General features: G+C 33.0%; 1 protein-coding gene and 1 pseudogene across 2 annotated transcripts; both read left to right on the top strand.

The window, feature by feature from the left end:
• The first annotated feature begins 12941 nt into the window (after positions 1-12941).
• LOC120135471 lies at positions 12942-14653 on the top strand (annotated as a pseudogene).
• Positions 14654-15894: 1241 nt separating this feature from the next.
• Positions 15895-18141, top strand: LOC120135439 (E3 ubiquitin-protein ligase HAKAI homolog). Of its 2 annotated transcripts, XM_039151702.1 has the most exons (4): positions 15895-16271; positions 16556-16614; positions 16922-17763; positions 17836-18141. In XM_039151702.1, exons 1-4 carry the CDS (start codon positions 16017-16019, stop codon positions 18042-18044), a joined length of 1365 nt encoding a protein of 454 aa, XP_039007633.1. In that variant the 5' UTR covers positions 15895-16016; the 3' UTR covers positions 18045-18141. The 2 variants fall into 2 exon arrangements, with proteins under 2 accessions (XP_039007633.1, XP_039007632.1); XM_039151701.1 differs by having other exon boundaries at positions 16922-18141.
• The last annotated feature ends 234 nt before the right edge of the window (positions 18142-18375 follow it).

Genomic DNA, 18375 nt, shown 5'->3' with positions numbered 1-18375 from the left:
AATTATAGTTAATGATTGAATTTTCTTCGTGCTCTGAATTCCAATTTAATGGGTTCGAGAAAGAGAGGGAAAAGGGGGAGGGGTTTTTCGTAATTTGAGACTGATATTTGAGACAGTCGATTCATAATACTAAAATTAACACTGGGCTGGATTGGCGGGAAAGCTGCCGCTATTTCTATAGACTTTGATGGGTCTAAATTAACCCATTAGAGCAAGGTAAACTCGTCCGCCTATGGTATTGAGCCAATTTTACCGTTTTACCCAAGCTTCCAACTCATTCTCTATGGTATCATTTATATTGTCATACTTGTGACGAGAGGGTTTATTTAAGGGTAAACTACGGCTAAAGTTTCACTTTTGATATATTTTAATATATAAACTTTTAATTTTTATAAAATTATACTTAAAATTTAGTTTTTGTTTCATTTTAGTATCTCGCATTTAAAACTTAACGGTAAAACTGACGTGATATTTTTTAATTATTTTTATTTTAAAATTGATATTTATATTATTATTTATTAATTTTATTCAACTAATAAGGTGATGACACGTGTTACCACCTTATTAGAAACAAAACAAACAAAAAATTTGTTTAAGTGAGTCTGCTGCAATTCGAACCCTGTTATACCGGAAGAAGTTAGGACACTCAACTATCTGAGCTAGGCGAGTAACCGGAACACATGTTTAACATATATTAAATTTGTATATTTATTTATAATAGAATATATATTTCAAATTATTTACAATTTTAACAATAAATATTATAAAAACTTATATTATATCATGAATATTTTAAAATTATATATATTTAATTTTTTTATATAAAATACAGTTTATTGTATTTATTTAAATATAAATTTTTAATATATAATTATTTATGAAAATAAATAATTTAAGGATAGAATATTTATTTTAATTTAACTTTTTTAATTGATTATTTAAATAAATAAATAATAATTTTAAATAGTTGTTTAACTATTTTCTTATTTCTAAATAAAATAAAAAATATTTTATTTTAATTAGTATATATTAAATCAACTCTTAATCTGATATAATGCCTAAATATTTGAATATTTTTGTGAAATGTTATAAGTTTGATTCATAAATCTAATAAATTTCTTTTCTTTTATAGTGGTAGTTAAATATAAGTTAAATATAGAATTTGGCAAAAAAGTTAAATCATCCATCCAGCTCAAATGGTTGTGTTCTATCTCCCTTATTAGTTGCATAAAATTAGTTAAATAATAATATAAATAATAATTTAAAAATAAAAAATAATTAAAAAATGTCATGCCAATTCTGCCGTTAAGTTTTTAACGACAATGTACTAAAATGAAACAAAACTAAACTTTATGTATGATTTTGTAAAAATTGAAAGTTAAGGTACTAAAACATACCAAAAGTAAAACTTTAGGTACTAAATGCGTAGTTTACCCCTTTTTTAATGCTAAGAACTTACGTGAAATTAAGAAATATTAGTTTATGATAATAAAATAAAAAAATCTTTGACAATTAAATTTTGAATCTATTCTAAAATAGTATCATAGATTATTATTTGAATTTGATTATTCTATCAATTATCATCACTTTTGTGATACATTCATTATATTTTCATTATTTAACATCTTTTTATAAAAAAAGGGGGTTCACATCGTACGTAATTGACCATCAGTTGAAATGTTGCTCCGAACTAAATTTTAAATTTGTATTAAAATTATAATTAAAGTGTTATCATCTTGACAAAAAAATTTGCAATTAAATCAATTACTTTCTAAGATACTATTAAATTAGTTATTATAATTAAAGAATTGTTAATTTATTAGTAAAGCCGGAGATAGTCGGTGAAATGATACCTCAGTTTATTTCTAAAAAAATATATTATAAAATTTAATATAGAAATATCAAAAATAAAAATTAGAACCATTTTAAAAAAACGACACCATAATATAAATTATTTGATTATGCTCATATGCAATAATCGTCACCAATAGGATGTCTTTCGTCTCTAAAGAAAAATCTTAACCAAGTAATCGTGACTGATAAGACAAGTATTGATTCAACGATCTTTTTTTAATAGGTAAATTATATTGTTATTAATTGAATTGTATTCTCTCTCATATTCGTACTTTTAATTTTCTAATTTACTCACTCATCTATTATCTCTCTAACGTTGTGATGATGTACCATTTTTTATTATTATTTAATATAAAATAACTGAAAATATAAAGGTTGAATTACATTGTTCCGCACTAAACTTTACCATCTCCTATTTTGCTCACCCAATTATAAAATAAAAACATAAGGTGGTCAGATGCCACTGCCGGCCACCATCGACCGCCATAGATGGTGATCGTTCGATCCTAAATTCCGTGGGTCGTTTCGCCTCGACACCTTGAGTCTGAATCTGACCTCCATTTTGTAGGAACTTGCTCCGAAGTCCAAAAATTAGAGATTGAAAGTGAGGAAGCTTAAATGTTTCAATTGAGATTCACGGATTTTAAGATTTTTTCCGTTGAAACAACCACCAGATTCGGACTCAGGAGGTTGAGATGAACCGTCCCATGAATTTTGAGACTGAACAACCACTATCAAAGATAGTAGACAGTGATCGGAATGAAAAATGACATGGTGGCCAGAAGCGACTACTGGTCACCTTATTTGCAAAGAATAGGGAAAATGGGGGGGAAGATAACGATTTAAAATGACATCGTTTTGGTGTATATTTGAGTTTTTTCAAAACAACGTCGTTTTGATGTTTGTGTCATATCATAACACCGTTAAAAAGTTAACATCAGAGTGAGTAAAATGATTCAATCTGTAAAGTTCAGTGAGTAAATTAAAAAAAATGAAAGTACGATGAGTAAAATAGAAGAGAGTAAAATTTAGTACGAAACGCTGCAAATTACCTTTTTTTAATAAGATAATGTTACAAAATAGGAAAAACTAATTTTATAGCATGAAAGAATCAAACTCAAAATCTTGTAATATGTATGAATCAATTGGTTTCGGTGGTTAAAAATATCATTGTTACTTTTAAAAATTGTGGGTTCGAACACCAACCATTGAAGGGTATTTACATAACTTTAATAAAAATAATAAAAAAATAATTTGATAATAAATTATTGATTAAATTATTTTTTATAATTAACTGATTATTGAAGTAGTTTATCCTATTTTATAGTTTCTTACAAATATATAGTTTGAATTCAAGATTTTAAAAGACAAAAAAATATTTAATTATTAAAATTATTTGGTTTATTTGCATCGTATTAAGTTGAATGATAAAAATTTAATATTTTAAACATTATTTTAAAGTTTAAATTATATAAACAACACAAAAAAACATTGTCCAGATTCTCTCTTTAATGCAACAACTTACTGCATTTATAATAAGGCCCTTTTTTTTTACCTGGCAACATGAAATGGTGGGTTTATCGATGCCTAACTGACCATAATTGTTACTAGGTCAGACCTTCCATGGTACCTGGTTCAAGATCCATGAGGACAGCCCGGGAACATACCTTCCACAACTTGCTTCATTGTAATAAACATTGATCCTCTCAAGTTGAAGATCATAATCCCCATGGTATTTCCCGGTCGAGTCGATGCCGTGTTCGGCACAGACCACTTCCCAAAACTTGGCACCGATTTGGTTGCCGCATTGGCCTCCCTGGATGTGAAGGATTTCACGCATCTTTTCCGATTAAAACACTTGAAAAGAGTACAGAGATTAAAAGGAAAGGGTTAGAGAGGAAGGATTATGGTGTCATGATGTAGAATTAGAGCACCAAGTGTTCACATGGTAGCCAGCCAAGCCCAGGTGCAACAAACACATGGAAACCGAGCATATTTCCAGTACACCTTCATCAGTGCACATGGTGAAGAATCGAACTCTAATACTCCACAGAAACTGCATATCAATGATCCATCCAAGTCAACTTCCGGTGCAGCAGCGGTTAGTAAGATCGAAATAGGGTTCTCCTCGACATGCAACGGCACATGGTACGGTAATCTTAACCGAGTGGGATTTTTTCTCACCTGATACAAGAATGTTGCAAAACGACAGCCGATTTCAGTTCGAGAAAGTCTCACGTGCAGTAGTTTTAATATACGGTTAAGGAAAGACGTTATCGATTTTGTTAATATTTTTTTAACAAAACCGGTAAAAAATTACTAGAAATGTTATTATTTCTATTGGTTTTGTTATTATTGAGAGCTTTACCGGTTTTGTTAACATATCTGGTAAAACACTACCGATTTTGTTATTATTGGGCACATTATTGGAAATATTAAAAAAAATTAATGTTTTAGGTAGAAATAATAATGTCTTAGATAATTTTTTACCGGTTTTATTAAAAAAATAATAACAAAACTGGTAGAGTCTTTCCTTAGCCTTATATTAAGACTGATGCACTGTAGAAGTTCCCTTTCAGTTCGATAGGCCATATGGATAGGGATGAGCTTTCAATCGAATCGAATTGAGTCAAAAATATTTATTTTTTTTTGAAAATAATCGAGTTTTAATCTAACTAATAAGATATTCTTTTCCTACGCATCCATCGAGCAGGTGTATCCGTTGGAGGAATATTTTACAGCTCACGTCATACACCGAAACACACATCTAGTTAAATTATCCTCATTAAATAAATATTAAAAGAGTAAATTGCATGTATCTAAATTATCACTTTGTTTCATTTTAATATCTAAACTTTAATATTTTTTTAAACTATTTAAGGCAATTTATGTGACATGACATGTCACTTTTTTTAATTATCACATCACTTTTTTCATTATTTTTCATTATTTTTTATTTAATTTTATTCAATTATTTTAAAAATTAATTTTAATTAATTTTATTACCTTGTTTTTAGTATTAATCAAACTTGAGTTTCTTACCTAAGAAACAAATCACTCAACCATTATCCCAAGCTAGCCATTTGGTTAAACATCACCACATTTTTTATTTAACTTATATAACAATATCACCACATTTTAAATTAATAACCGAAAGTTTAGTCACTCAACTACAATATGAATTTTGTATTGAACTTAATACTTATATCATTATTAAATTAAAAGACTAATTTTTCGCTTTATTTAGAAATAAAAATAATAATTACAATTATCAATTTACCTCAGTGGTTAAAGGAATCGTTGTTGTTCCTAGAGGTCATGAGTTCGAGAACCAACGACTGCAGTAGGGTGATTGAATGTTCATTGTCAAATAGTTGAGAATATTCATAACATATACTACTTTATCATCACTTTAGCTTAATCAAAAAATAATAATTCATTAATTTATATATTTTTATAAAAAATTTATTAAATTTTTAAAATAATATTATTTATATATTTGAAATAATATTGTTCTTAAATTATTTATTTAATTTTACATCATTTAAAATTTAGGGTAAATTATACGTTTGGTATCCAACCATTATTTTCGTTTCGTATAATATTATTTAAAATTATATAGATGATTTAAATATAATATTATTTCATATAAAAGTTAATATTTCTTAAAATAAATAAATAATATGATTCTAAAAATTAAATAAATATTTTAAAATATTTTTATAATATTATAAATTTTATTTTATAGAATAATTTAATATAAATTTATATAAATAATTATTTAATTTTAAATAAAGTGGAAAATATTCTTTATTTTTTTATTTTAATATAAATTTATAATTATTTAATTATTTTTTAATAATAATTATATAACTACTAAGTTTAATATAATAAAAATATATTCGCATTAATGTTTAATGACAAAACTTTCAATCATTAATTTAAAGTGTCACATATTCGAATTTTATAATCATCTAAAAATATTAATTTTGTGGTGATATTATTATATAAGTTAAATGAAAAATGTGGTAAAATCAAATTAAATGGTTAGTTTAACTCAATGATTGAGTGCTTTGAATTTTACCTATGAGGCCCAGGTTCAATTCATGCTAAGAGTAAGAACAATTCTTTTATTTTATCGCCATAGTTGGATAAATTAATTAAAAATGCTTACGGATAAATGAAAATGTGACGTGGAAATAAAAAAATGAAATGTAATGTTACATCAACATTGTAATGTACGAACCAACTTATCTTAATGGTTAAAAGAATCGTTGTTGTTCCTAGAGGTTACGGGTTCAAGCACCAACAGTTGCAATAATGCGTTTATTGTCAAAATGGTTGAGAGTATATAGAACATATACTACTTTGTAATCACTTTAGCTTAATAAAAGAAAATCATTGTCATTAATGATTTTGAAAAATAAAATAAAATTTAGGTACAAAAACAAAATAAAAATGACAATGAAAGTATTAAACTTATAATTTCCCTTTTTAATATTTACTTAACAAGAGTAATTTAGTTAGTAGTGTGTTTAAATGATCGTTTTAGTAGTGTGTTACGGTTTGCGACGTACAGATTTGTCCATTCGTTGGATATGTTTTTTTTTACACATCCATCGAGCAGGTTTATCCTTTGGATTTGTCCTTTTCTTTAGGGTAAACTACACGGGAGATCATTAAACTATGGTCAAAAATCACTTTAACCACCAATATTTTAATTTGATCAAACAGAGCACTCAATTATTTTTAATAAAAAATATGACGTGGCAGTTAATGAAATTTTTATAATGACATTTTTGGTCATCAATTTTTATATATTCTATCAATTTAATCTTAATTTCAGTTTAATTAAATAAATTTAATCCTCGACTGTCATCATATGATTGAAAGTTTTCTTTCTTAATTTAGATTTATTTAATTTTAATTATTTTTCTTCCAATCACCATCTGGTTGAAGGAAAAGCAAAGCAATGAAGAAATAAGATTAAGATGGTTCCAACGTGAATTGAACCTGGGGAAAGGGTGAAAAAAAGTGATAGACGGAGCCATTGAACCAACCCAACCTAACACATATATTTAAGTATTAAGTACATATAGTTTATACATATTTTAAAGTTTAATTACTACAAAATTAAAAGAAAAAACCGGGTTGAGATTTTTATATTTATAAACTATATTTTATAATTATTATTTTTATGTTTATAATTTACTGGTTATAAATACAATCATTAAATAAATTTTTAAAAAAAAAATTAATTAACAATTTTATGTTATTTATTGAAAAAAATAAAATATATAAATTATTTATATATGAATTATTTTTATAGAATTATGTAGTTCAAAATTTGTAATTTAAGTTATAATGTTAACATAATTAAAATCAATTTTAAATTAAACATTTTAAACTATAGCACCATTGTAAAAAATACCTAAAATATAAATGATTTGTATATTTTATTTCTTATAAAAATAAAAAAGTATTAATTAAATTTAAAAAACTCAATTTAATGAATTATAAATATATAAAAAGAATTATTAAATTTAATTTATAAATATAAAAATTTTCAGTCCAATTTTCCTTTTAATATTACAGTAATTAAAGTTTAAAATATGTATAAACAATATCCATTTAATATCCTTGTCTTCTGGCATTGATTAAAGTATAATATATATATATATATTGTGTAAAACAAAGCCCAATGGCATGGGTAGCTTAGTGGATGGCGCGTCCTTTATCATGGCATTATTATATATAATAACCCAATTAATTAATTTTTTTAAGAATACATCCCTTAACAGATTTGTTAGAAAAAGACTCCTCAAACTATATACGTAGGATTAACTCGCATCCTACCAGACGCAAGGACGCGCCTCGTTGTTTACACGATGTGAGGTACGATTCACTTGTCAGAGGAATCAATTTAATATGGTTATTTAATACCTTGCGGTTCGCAAAACGTGAGGTCTCCGAGATATTGAAACTTCTCAAGAATTTTATCGTGAATAGATTTAACATACCTCGCGTTTTCCAAAGAGCGAGGTATTTAGTTCTCCAATAAACCACAAGTGCTTATAGGCAAGTTAAGGTGCATATTTAGGTATTTAATCTCGAAATTTTTCTAATTTATAAGATTCTTCACGTAGTATTAGAATTTATCTTCTAGTTGAGGCTAATATAAAAACATACGAGTTATTGTAAGCGGGTTAAAAATCGCGTTGAAAATGGTACCAAAGCTTGTTTTGTGCAAGAATAAGAAGATACAAAATGTATTCAATGCTTGGTTTTGTGCATACAGAACAAGCTAAAATGGCTTGATAGACATGACTAGTATCGGCACATACGAGATTTTTTAAAAGGTATAATAATTGTGTTGAAAATTATTCAAAATAAAAGTAGTACAATGAAAAAACACAATAAGTTTAAGGGAACGAGTGGATGTATGTCGTCTGTGGGTTTGATACCTTAAGTAGAGGATGTCACTAAAAGAGGATGCCTTCTTAGAAACATCGTGGCTTTGATGGAGAGTGAATCGGGCATAAAAATGGAATTTGGAAGCCATGCCCACCACTGTCAGATCCACGTCACGAATGATAAGTCGAGGATGCCACTAGAAGAAGATGCCTTCTTAGAAACGATTAGTTTCCCGAGAATGTCTGGATTTGATGGAACGAGAAGTTTCCCGAGAAGCCCTCCGTAGCAAATGCAAGTCAAAAAACTAAGAAGACGAGTGGAGGTGTGCCATTTGTCAGATCAACGTCTTGAGCGAATAAGTAGAGGATGCCTTCGTAGAGTTTCCCAAGAAGGCTAGATTACTCATGTTTAATCGACTTTATAAATATACCATATGAAAGACAAGTTCCAGAGGAAGCCACCAAAAGAGGATGTATTTTATAAACATTGTTGGTATGCAGTTTTGATGAAACAAGCATTTTGTCGAGAATAGCATGTCTTTTATAAAAGGCATTTTATTCGGGTGGCATAACTTGTAGCTCCAATATTGGCATAAGTTTCGTGCCAAGTTGTTCCACTAGAAGAAAAACCTCTTATAAGTAGAGGCCGTGTTGAAATTTACAATATCATCAGAATGAGGGTTACTTATAATCAATAATCTTGCGATGTACAAAATACGAGTTCTGTCGTGATTGCTGAGGTGGCAAGAAACTCATGCTATGTAAAATGCAAGGTCCTTAGGGATTCCTGACGTGGCAACAATATTTGATTTGACGTGGCAAGTCTCGCATTATAAAAGGAGCGAGATTCGGAGAGAGTATGTCTATAAAACAAAATTGGTGTCAATTTGGATGAAATACCTTTAGAAAACAAAGATTAATGGCTTATTTTTCTGCAACTGTGTTCAATTCCTGAACTTATTTCTACACTTCCTTCAGGTCCAAGATTAAGAAAGATGTTTAAAGCTTACACACATGTTGGTGGTATGAACATCGAATTGTATGTAACATTTAAGGAAGAACCATATTCAACAAGCAATGCAAGAGCAACTCGATTATCACAAGACTATAAGGACGAAGAGCCAGTTCTGCTACGTTATGCCCGTGAGCATCGGGAGAAAGAACTTTAAACAATTCATGTAGTTCGTTTTTAATTATATTTTATTAAAATAAATTTTAGTAAATATGAAGATTCCCAAGTTATTTATGCATGAAATCGAACAACTAGTTATCATATTGTTCAAGGATAAACAAATTAATAATTTAAACTTAATTAATAATTTAAAGTTAATTAATAATTTAAACAAATTGAAAAAAAGCTATAACATTGTATTCAAATGCTATTTTTTTAAAAGAAACGAAGTTCGATTAACTAAAAATGAAAATAAAGTTTGATTAAATAAAAAATTACAAATTTAAACAACTAATGATGTCTATGTCCACTCGTACCGCACTGTGGTGGACGACAAGTCCAACGAGGATTCATCGAATCAATCTATATTCGGGGGCACCATCAGCACTCTCATCATCATTAGCACCACAACTACCACCATCACAATCACCCTCATCTACATGTCCAGTACCACCACTTCCACTGAGACCAAGACCAGTGTAGAACATGCTCTGTGGCACGTATGCTCAATACTGTCAGATCCGAAGTCTGTTGCCAATGGTCGAATAGATGCACACAGAGGTGACGAATAATATAGTTCAAATGGTGCATGGGGGCAATGAGAATGGACAACAGTCGTCGAATAGGAATGAAATGTATCGACAAAAACTTTCTATCGGAGACGCCATATGCTGAACTGAGTCGAGTGGGTGAATGTAGGTGCAGTCAGTGGTATCTGATGCTCTACAGGTGCATGTTTCGTTCTTGATGATAAGGCTTCAGTGTGTGTTTGTCTACTCCGACTTGATTCTCCTCTAGCATGGTGTTACATCGGGGGACGTTGTATCGACATATGGTTTGGGGGAGGCCTATAAATTTCTCGTGCTCACTTATCCTCGTTCGGTATATATGGCATCCCATTTTGTCCCTACCATAAGATGTAATCATTTGAAATATCGTAGGCCAAGGTGGGTTCAGAAACAACCTGCCTATCGAACATCGGTATCCACTACATCACCCAATCGTCATGATACACCGCCCAATCCATGTTCGTCTTCCCCTGTCGCGTTAGGCAATACATGCGTCCAAGTTTTTTGGTGGTAGTGGAATAGTTTGGACACAATTAAATTGCTACAATACGCGATGAACACGTTGTCACTCGACTATCTCATAGACTATCAAGTAGACCACCGACATCCAAATGTGTGAAGTGAGACCTATTTCAGCCGGAGTATACGATCTAATAACATCGTCACTATACGAGTCCACATGAACTACAAAAATATTTTTAGACTAAATTAGATATACTCGAATAAAAAATTGATATTTAATTTACAAATAAAAATTATAAAATCGATTACTTCGTCTGTTATCTTATCGATTGACAATCTAAAATCACACAGAGTTTTTGGTAGGTGGGTGTAAGTTAGTGCGGCGATCCATCTATCATTCATATAATAAAATATAATTGTTTGTAAAACTAAAAAAACATGTACTAATTTAAATATATAAATGTAAGTTATTTTTAATTACCTCCGAAGTAGTGGAAATCCTAATAGGGTTAGTTATGTAGGAATCAGCGCTAAAAACAACATTCGAAACCAAGACCACGATTGTAACAACATCAAACAAACTCTAATTGCTTGTTTGTTCGGATGAACAACTTTACATCGCTCCCGAATCAAAAAGGTCAACACTACCAATCCCTAACTCTTTTTTTAACGTCCCTTAAAACGCGTAGATGATATAACCACATCAGATGCACTTTGTTTCGAGATTTATTAGGCATCAAGATCCCCCATAACTTGTAAAATATGAGCATAAACAAATTGTTGTAAAACAAAAATGGTGCGAATAGATTAAAAATTTATCGTTGAAAAATTACAATAACATAAACTAAAATAAAATTTAAATATTATAAATAAATAAATTAAAATAAATAAACATAGATTTAAAAATTTACATGTTTAATTTCTGGAGCAGCGTCGATAAGTAGCTGCGAAAAATTATCGTCCAAAAATTTAATGTAGATCTTCCCTCCATCAAAATTGTCTTCTCTTGGAGTAAGTCTGAGCAGTTCATCACACAAACGTTTCTAGTCCCTATGAGCAATATCGGTAATAGGATCTCGGTCAACAGGTAGCCCAAGATGATATGCAACATCTTCATGGGTAATAGTTACCTCCAGACAAGGGAAATGAAACGTGTGCGTCTCCAGTCTCCACCATTGTAGCATCACATTTATCAATGGAATATGCAACTTCGTACCACAAATTACGGTGCCAACGTAACCAAAATCGACTTCGTGTAAAAATAGAATAATATCGACATCAGGGATCGGGAAACGATTGATATAACACGTCAACTATTGTTCATATCCCTTCAAATAAATAAATGAATAAATAACTAAATTCAAAATAAATAAATAAATAAAAATAAATTATTACATAAATAAATAAATTATTAAAAATAAATAAATAATTCAAAGTAAATAAATAAAAATTAACTCCAGATTTCTCTGCCAATAATCACATACATGCAGAAGATCGTCATTTAAGAATCCTGCCATAATAATATCAGAGATAAAATATGTGTGAGAATTTTTTTTGAGTGAAGGTGTGAGAAATTTCGGGTGAGAGCCCCCTATTTATAACTGTCCTCGCACTTCTCCCAAAGCGAGGGGTACCTCACGTTATATGAAATTCGAGGTTTGAGGAATCTTTCTAAATTTTAAATTTCAAATCTTTCGCGAACGATAATTTGCCAAAATCTCGGGGACTTCACTTTCTACTAACCGTGAGATAGTAAATAACCATTTTAAATTGAGTCATCCGAAAAGTGCATCGTACCTTGCGTCGTGTAAACAACGAGGTGTATCCTCGCGTTTGGTAGGACGCGAGTTAGTTCTATGTATACAGTTTAAGAGTTGTTTTTCTAACACATCTATTAAGGGAGGTACTCTTAAAAAAATTAATTGATAGGTTTTTTTATATAATAATTCCCTTTATTATTCCCCTTGCCCAAGTTCAATTCACGCCAAAGGCAATTTAGATTGTTTCTTCGTGCTTTGTCTTTCCATCAACCAGATACTAAAACGTGTTATCATTTTATTAGAAGAAAAAAAATTAAAATTAAATAAATTTAAATTAAAAAAACTTTCAATTATATGATAACACGTGTCTTTTTTTGATTATGAGATTAAATTTACTTAATTAAACTAAAATTAGGATCAATTTGATACAATATATAAGTATTGAAGACCAAACGTGTAATTAAACAAATTTCATTAATTTCCATGTCACATCATCCGTTAAAAATTAACGGAGAGTAGCTTTAATGAATCATTTAAATAATTGAGTAGTTTGTTTGATCAAATTGAAACATAGATGGTCAAAGTGATTTTTTACCATAGTTTAGTGGTCTTCTATGTAGTTTACACTTTATTACATGACCCGAAAATTAAGAACCAAAAAAAACGACCCGATAATATTTATCAGTTCAAGGACAAGGAAAAAAAAACCCATGGATAAACCCGACATTTGAAACAGAAACAATGGCATCACTTCTTCAACTTCCTCACTCTTTCTCACTGTTCTTGAATTCTCCGAACCCAAGAATTCAGTTTCTAAAATCTTCCAAGTTCGTAGCTTTACCAAGAGCCTCGGTTGAAACGAACGGAGCCATTGAAACCCCAAAACTAGCTCGTCTAGGCAGGAAAAAGAAACCAACTTCATCTTCCCCAGAAACTCCAACGGAAAAGAAAACAGGGGGCGGGAGAAAAACCCAAACTGAAAATGGTTCAAGTGAGGGAGAAGAGGAGGAGCTGTGGGATTTCGACGATGTCATGGATTTTCCGTACGAGGAACCTCCTTTGATATGCTGCTTTGGCGCTGCACAAAAAGAGTTTATACCCACGGTTCGAGTGAACGAAGAACCGATGCACCCGGATAAATACTCCACCTGGAAAATGCTGCAATGGGATCCACCGGAGTTCGGGAGAGCTCCAGGTGGACCACCATCCAACGTGGCGATATCCCACGTTAGGCTCGGAGGGAGAGCTGCGTTTATGGGAAAAGTTGGGGATGATGACTTCGGTGATGAGCTTGTTCTGATGATGAATAAAGAGAAAGTGCAAACCAGAGGTGTTAAGTTTGATCAGAATTTAAAGACTGGGTGTACTTATATGAAGGTTAAGTTTGATGAGAATGGGAAATTGAAGATGGAGACTGTTAAGGAATCTGCTGAGGATTCTCTTCTTAGCTCTGAATTGAATCTCGCTGTTCTCAAAGAGGTAGCATTTAGAACTTCCTTTACATTTGTTCTTGGAACATTTATGATGATGTGAAATTGATTAGGCTTATATTAGCATTTCTGTAGTTAGTGTACTTTATTGTTAATTGATTAGTTGATGCTTTGAGAATATATGAATCTGTGATTCTCTTAATGTGGAAACCAATTTCGTCTAGATGATTGAAGTGGACTATATGGTTGAAATTGAGTTTCTTGATTGAATGTGGATGTTTTGCCATCCAACATTAATGCAGGCTAGGATTTTCCACTTCAATTCAGAGGTTTTAACATCTCCTTCCATGGGATCTACACTTTTTAAAGCAATTGCATGGTCTAAGAAGTTTGGGGGGCTCGTGTTTTTCGACTTGAATTTACCGTTACCTTTGTGGAGATCGCGTGATGAAACGAGGGAGATTATCAAGAAAGCCTGGAACAAAGCAGACATCATTGAGGTTTCAAGGCAAGAGCTGGAGTTTCTACTGGATGAAGAGTATTACGAGAGGAAGAGAAACTACAGGCCCAATACTATGCTGAAAGTTTCGATCAAACCAAGAAAAGGAGAGACTACCATCATTATACGCGTGAGGAAATCTCTCCGTTGTGGCATGATGGTCTTAAATTCCTGTTTGTGACTGATGGGACACTTAGAATACATTATTATGCACCTTCATTCGATGGCGTCGTTGTAGGAACAGAGGATGTGCTAATAACACCGTTCACTTGTGATCGAACCGGTTCTGGTGATGCTGTTGTAGCCGGTATTATAAGGAAACTGACCACTTACCCCGCGATGTTTGAGAATCAAGATATCTTAGAGAGGCAGCTCCGCTTTGCAATTGCTGCGGGAATCATATCTCAGTGGACAATTGGTGGCGTGAGAGGTTTTCCTACTGAGGGTGCTACACAAAATCTGAAAGAACAGGTTTATGTACCTTCGATGTGGTAGTTTAGAGGCAGAGAACGCAATTTCGGAAGTTTACTGTTTTTTCTAGTAGATTATGAAGCTTTGTGACCGATGAATATTGATAAGAACTAATGAAAAGAGGCCGAGGCTGCATAAAATGTATTTGGCTTAGGTTTGTTGGATTCTTTTCATTACATCTTAAGTGGCTGTTTTGTGGGCAAGCCTTCGGTACTCGTAGAACTGTAGGTAGTTGGGTGAGGGATGGATTACACAATATGTTGTTGTAATTGGATTTTCTGAATCAGATGTTCTTCATTTAAGATCCAATATTTATCAGAATGTTGGCATGATTGTTAAGGAAAGTGCATGTGTATAGGGACCGGAGAGTTGAGGCTGCCAAACAATAATTACATTTACAGTATTATGTTTCATCAGTTTTGACTAGGCATCTGCCATTGACGAACCTCTTTTTCTATGGCTTGAACAGTTCCAACTCTTCCTCAGTTGCCAGAGTAGAATGAGAGAAGGCATTCGGGTCGGATACTCTGCAATGAAGATTGTGATGCTAATGCTGCCATAGATTTCTCCTGCAATGATTTAGACAGGCATGCTTGAAGGGTAGTCCATTGCCTTGAGAAACGCGGCTGTCTCTCTAGGGGCCATTGGTGATCGGACATCCTCCTTGACTTCGCCGATCTTCACTGTCCATCGCTTTCTCCTTCCAGTGTTTAACATGGTACCTCATAATCGTGAGTTGGTCGCGTTCTACAATGGCAAGTTTATGGATGCAGCCAAGCATATCCTTCACATACCTGCAATTAAGATTAGACTATCTGGCTCATAAATGGTATGGCACCTTAGTCTTTGAATGGAAGTCGGAAGGCCATTATCGCAAGCCTATCAGAATGCGTGAACTCGATCACCTTATGTCACTTTAGTAAAGGAAGCACCTCCTTTCTGTACTAACAAGCCTGTAAATGAAGCCATATAAGCCCCCATTCCAATAACATAAAATCAAATAAAAAACACACCAAAAATTTAACAAATTTCAAGCCTTTCCCCCCCATACCTTTGACCAGGAATCGGGGGCAATTACAAGGGGTTCATTGCCCTACACCTAATAATATTATACAACATATTTCAAAGTTAAAAAAAAATAATCAAAGGCCCCAATCGATAAAAGTTTTAAAGCCCAATACGAACATAAGACTTAGTGAAGCAGTACGAAAAGGTTAAAACGCCGTCGTTTCATGAATAAAACGGTCCTAGCCACTATTTAACAAAATTCGATCTGTCCAGCCAACGAAATTTGATAGATTTCATCTGCAGAAAAGAAAAAGAGGAACAGAGTGGTTCGATTTTGATTTCGTAGAAGGGAGAGCCGAAGAAACTCGTGTAGAGAAACATGCTTCAAATCAGACTCAGCAAGGGACCGACCTTGGATGCCGGCGGTTCCGTCAAGCCATTGCACGTGGACACGGTGACGGTGGCCTGCCCCGACCATCTCGTCCTCGCCGACCTTCCGGTTGCCAAGAGCATTGGCGCCGCTACCTCCTCCTCCCTCGTGAAGACCGTCGGTCGGAGATCCCGCCGCCAGCTTGGCGAGCGTGTACACTTCTGCGTTCGCTGCGATTTTCCCATTGCGATATACGGCCGCTTGGTACGTTTTAATAATTACCATTTGGAATCAGAATACTTTATCTAGATCTGTGAAAACTTGTTGTTAAAGATGTTATTTGTAAATCGACTAAGAAGCAGAAGTGGAATTTCTAGGTATTGAATGTCAAATTCGGACAGAAGCTGAAAATTTGAAACAATTTTAGTAGTGAGACTTTCATCAATGGCTGATGGCTTCAATTGTTAAAAAATTATTGTTGTGAGTTCCTTAATTAATTGGAATTTGTTTTCTGTATATGAAAATATATGTTTTTTTCTCGTTTGCAGAGCCCCTGTGAGCATGCCTTCTGCCTTGATTGTGCAAGGAGCGATTCAATTTGCTATCTGTAAGTGCTTACTTTTTTAATTCTTTAATGCAAAGTAGTGCTCAAAAAATTGTAGAACTTTATATCTAGTTTATCAATTTACTTCTTTTATGGTATTCATGAGTAATAACAGCTAAGATCAAATAGTTTCTTAGGGTTTCACACTTTCACTTGGAGCAAGATCATATTATTATGTGGAAATTTTGAAGGTGTTTGTTTTTGGTGGAAGTCCAATTTCGGCTATTTCATGAAGTAATTTTGTATTCGGTTTAAACATAAGTAATTTGCCATTGACTAAAAAGTTAAATTTTCTTATGCTTTTGCATAGTTGTGATGAACGTATACAGAAGATTCAGACGATCAAGATAATGGAGGGGATCTTCATATGTGCAGCTCCTCATTGTCTTAAATCTTTCTTGAAGAGGACTGACTTTGAATCTCATATCCATACAAGCCACACTGACCTTTTACAGCCAAATGCTGAGAAGGAAGATGGTAAAGAATCAGAGGTTCATAGTGGTAACCAACCTACAGGTTCAGATTCCACTGTCCGAGGTCCTCCACGGCCTGTCATTTCTCCCGGTTCAAACCCGCAGCTCCATGATGCTGAAGACAAAGCTCGTTGGCAACAGCCGAGGGAACCACTGCCTCCAAGGCCAATGATGCCGAAGGGGCCACCAGCATATGGTCAAGTGCAAAATTATCCATCAGAGCCACAACTGGACAGTAACCAACCCCCGGGTTTTGATAGGACTGGCCCTCACCACCACTTTCAACAAGGTTTCGACAGGCAGGGCACCCCACAACCAGAATCGAGTCAGTTTTCAGACAAGTCACAGGGGCATTTATCTGAGAGCCAGTTTTCAGAATACCCACCTATGCATTCAATGCAACAACCACCTAAGTTTGCTATGCCAATGAATTCAAACCCCATGTTAACACCATACGGTGTTCCTCCATTTCCAACTGATGGGACTCAACCATTTTATGGTGCTCCACCAGGTGCTGGTTCTGAGCAAGGGTCGTATATGAGTTTCCCACCAGGTCCAATTGGGGCTGTAAATTACCCTGCAGCTTATCCTCAGCCCTGGAACGGAGGGCAAACTGGTGTCCGTTTTGAAGCTACACCTGGTAGTCACATGATGCCAGACGGCTTTGCAAATTATCAAGGTGATTATGGTCGAAATCCTGGAGGTTTACCTATGATTCCTCCCCAACGATCAGCCAACAAAGGAATGGAAGCTGTGCAGGGTAGTAATGCAATAGACCCTCGGGATGGCGTATTGGCACCGCCACCAATGCAGGTTCAGCCACCGCCTCCGCCACATCTACATCATATGTCACAACATAAACGAGGCAAGTTCCACCCCGGTGATATGGGTCGAGATGGCCAAGGGTTTGGTGGTTGGCAGCAAGAGAATCGTGATGGCTTTGCAGGAAGCCAGGAGTAGAAAATTGCTTGTATTTTTGTTCACGTGTGATGTTTTCAGTTTTCGGATCTTTTATTAGGCATTGTAACGGGCAGACAAGTTTTTCAAATTCTTAATGCAGTCTCCTCCCTTTTATATTATGATACTTAAGTTCAATAATTAGTCTGCGTCTAGGTTTTCTTCGTTGCAACTCAAGGACCAAATTTTAGTTTAGTCATTGAATGGGAAACACACATGATTTTTTTTTTATATATTAGACAGGTTAGTTGATAAAATTTTAGGCGTTTTTATAAAAGAGAACACAAAAATTCATTTATTAAACAAATAACCATCAAACAACATTAATTGGAAA

Source organism: Hibiscus syriacus, unplaced genomic scaffold (genome assembly GCF_006381635.1).
Source record: "Hibiscus syriacus cultivar Baekdansim isolate YM2019G1 unplaced genomic scaffold, ASM638163v2 tig00110610_pilon, whole genome shotgun sequence".
Classification (NCBI taxonomy): domain Eukaryota; kingdom Viridiplantae; phylum Streptophyta; class Magnoliopsida; order Malvales; family Malvaceae; genus Hibiscus; species Hibiscus syriacus.
The sequence above is the reverse complement of the archived record's forward strand: the minus strand, read 5'-3'. Positions and strand labels throughout refer to the sequence as shown.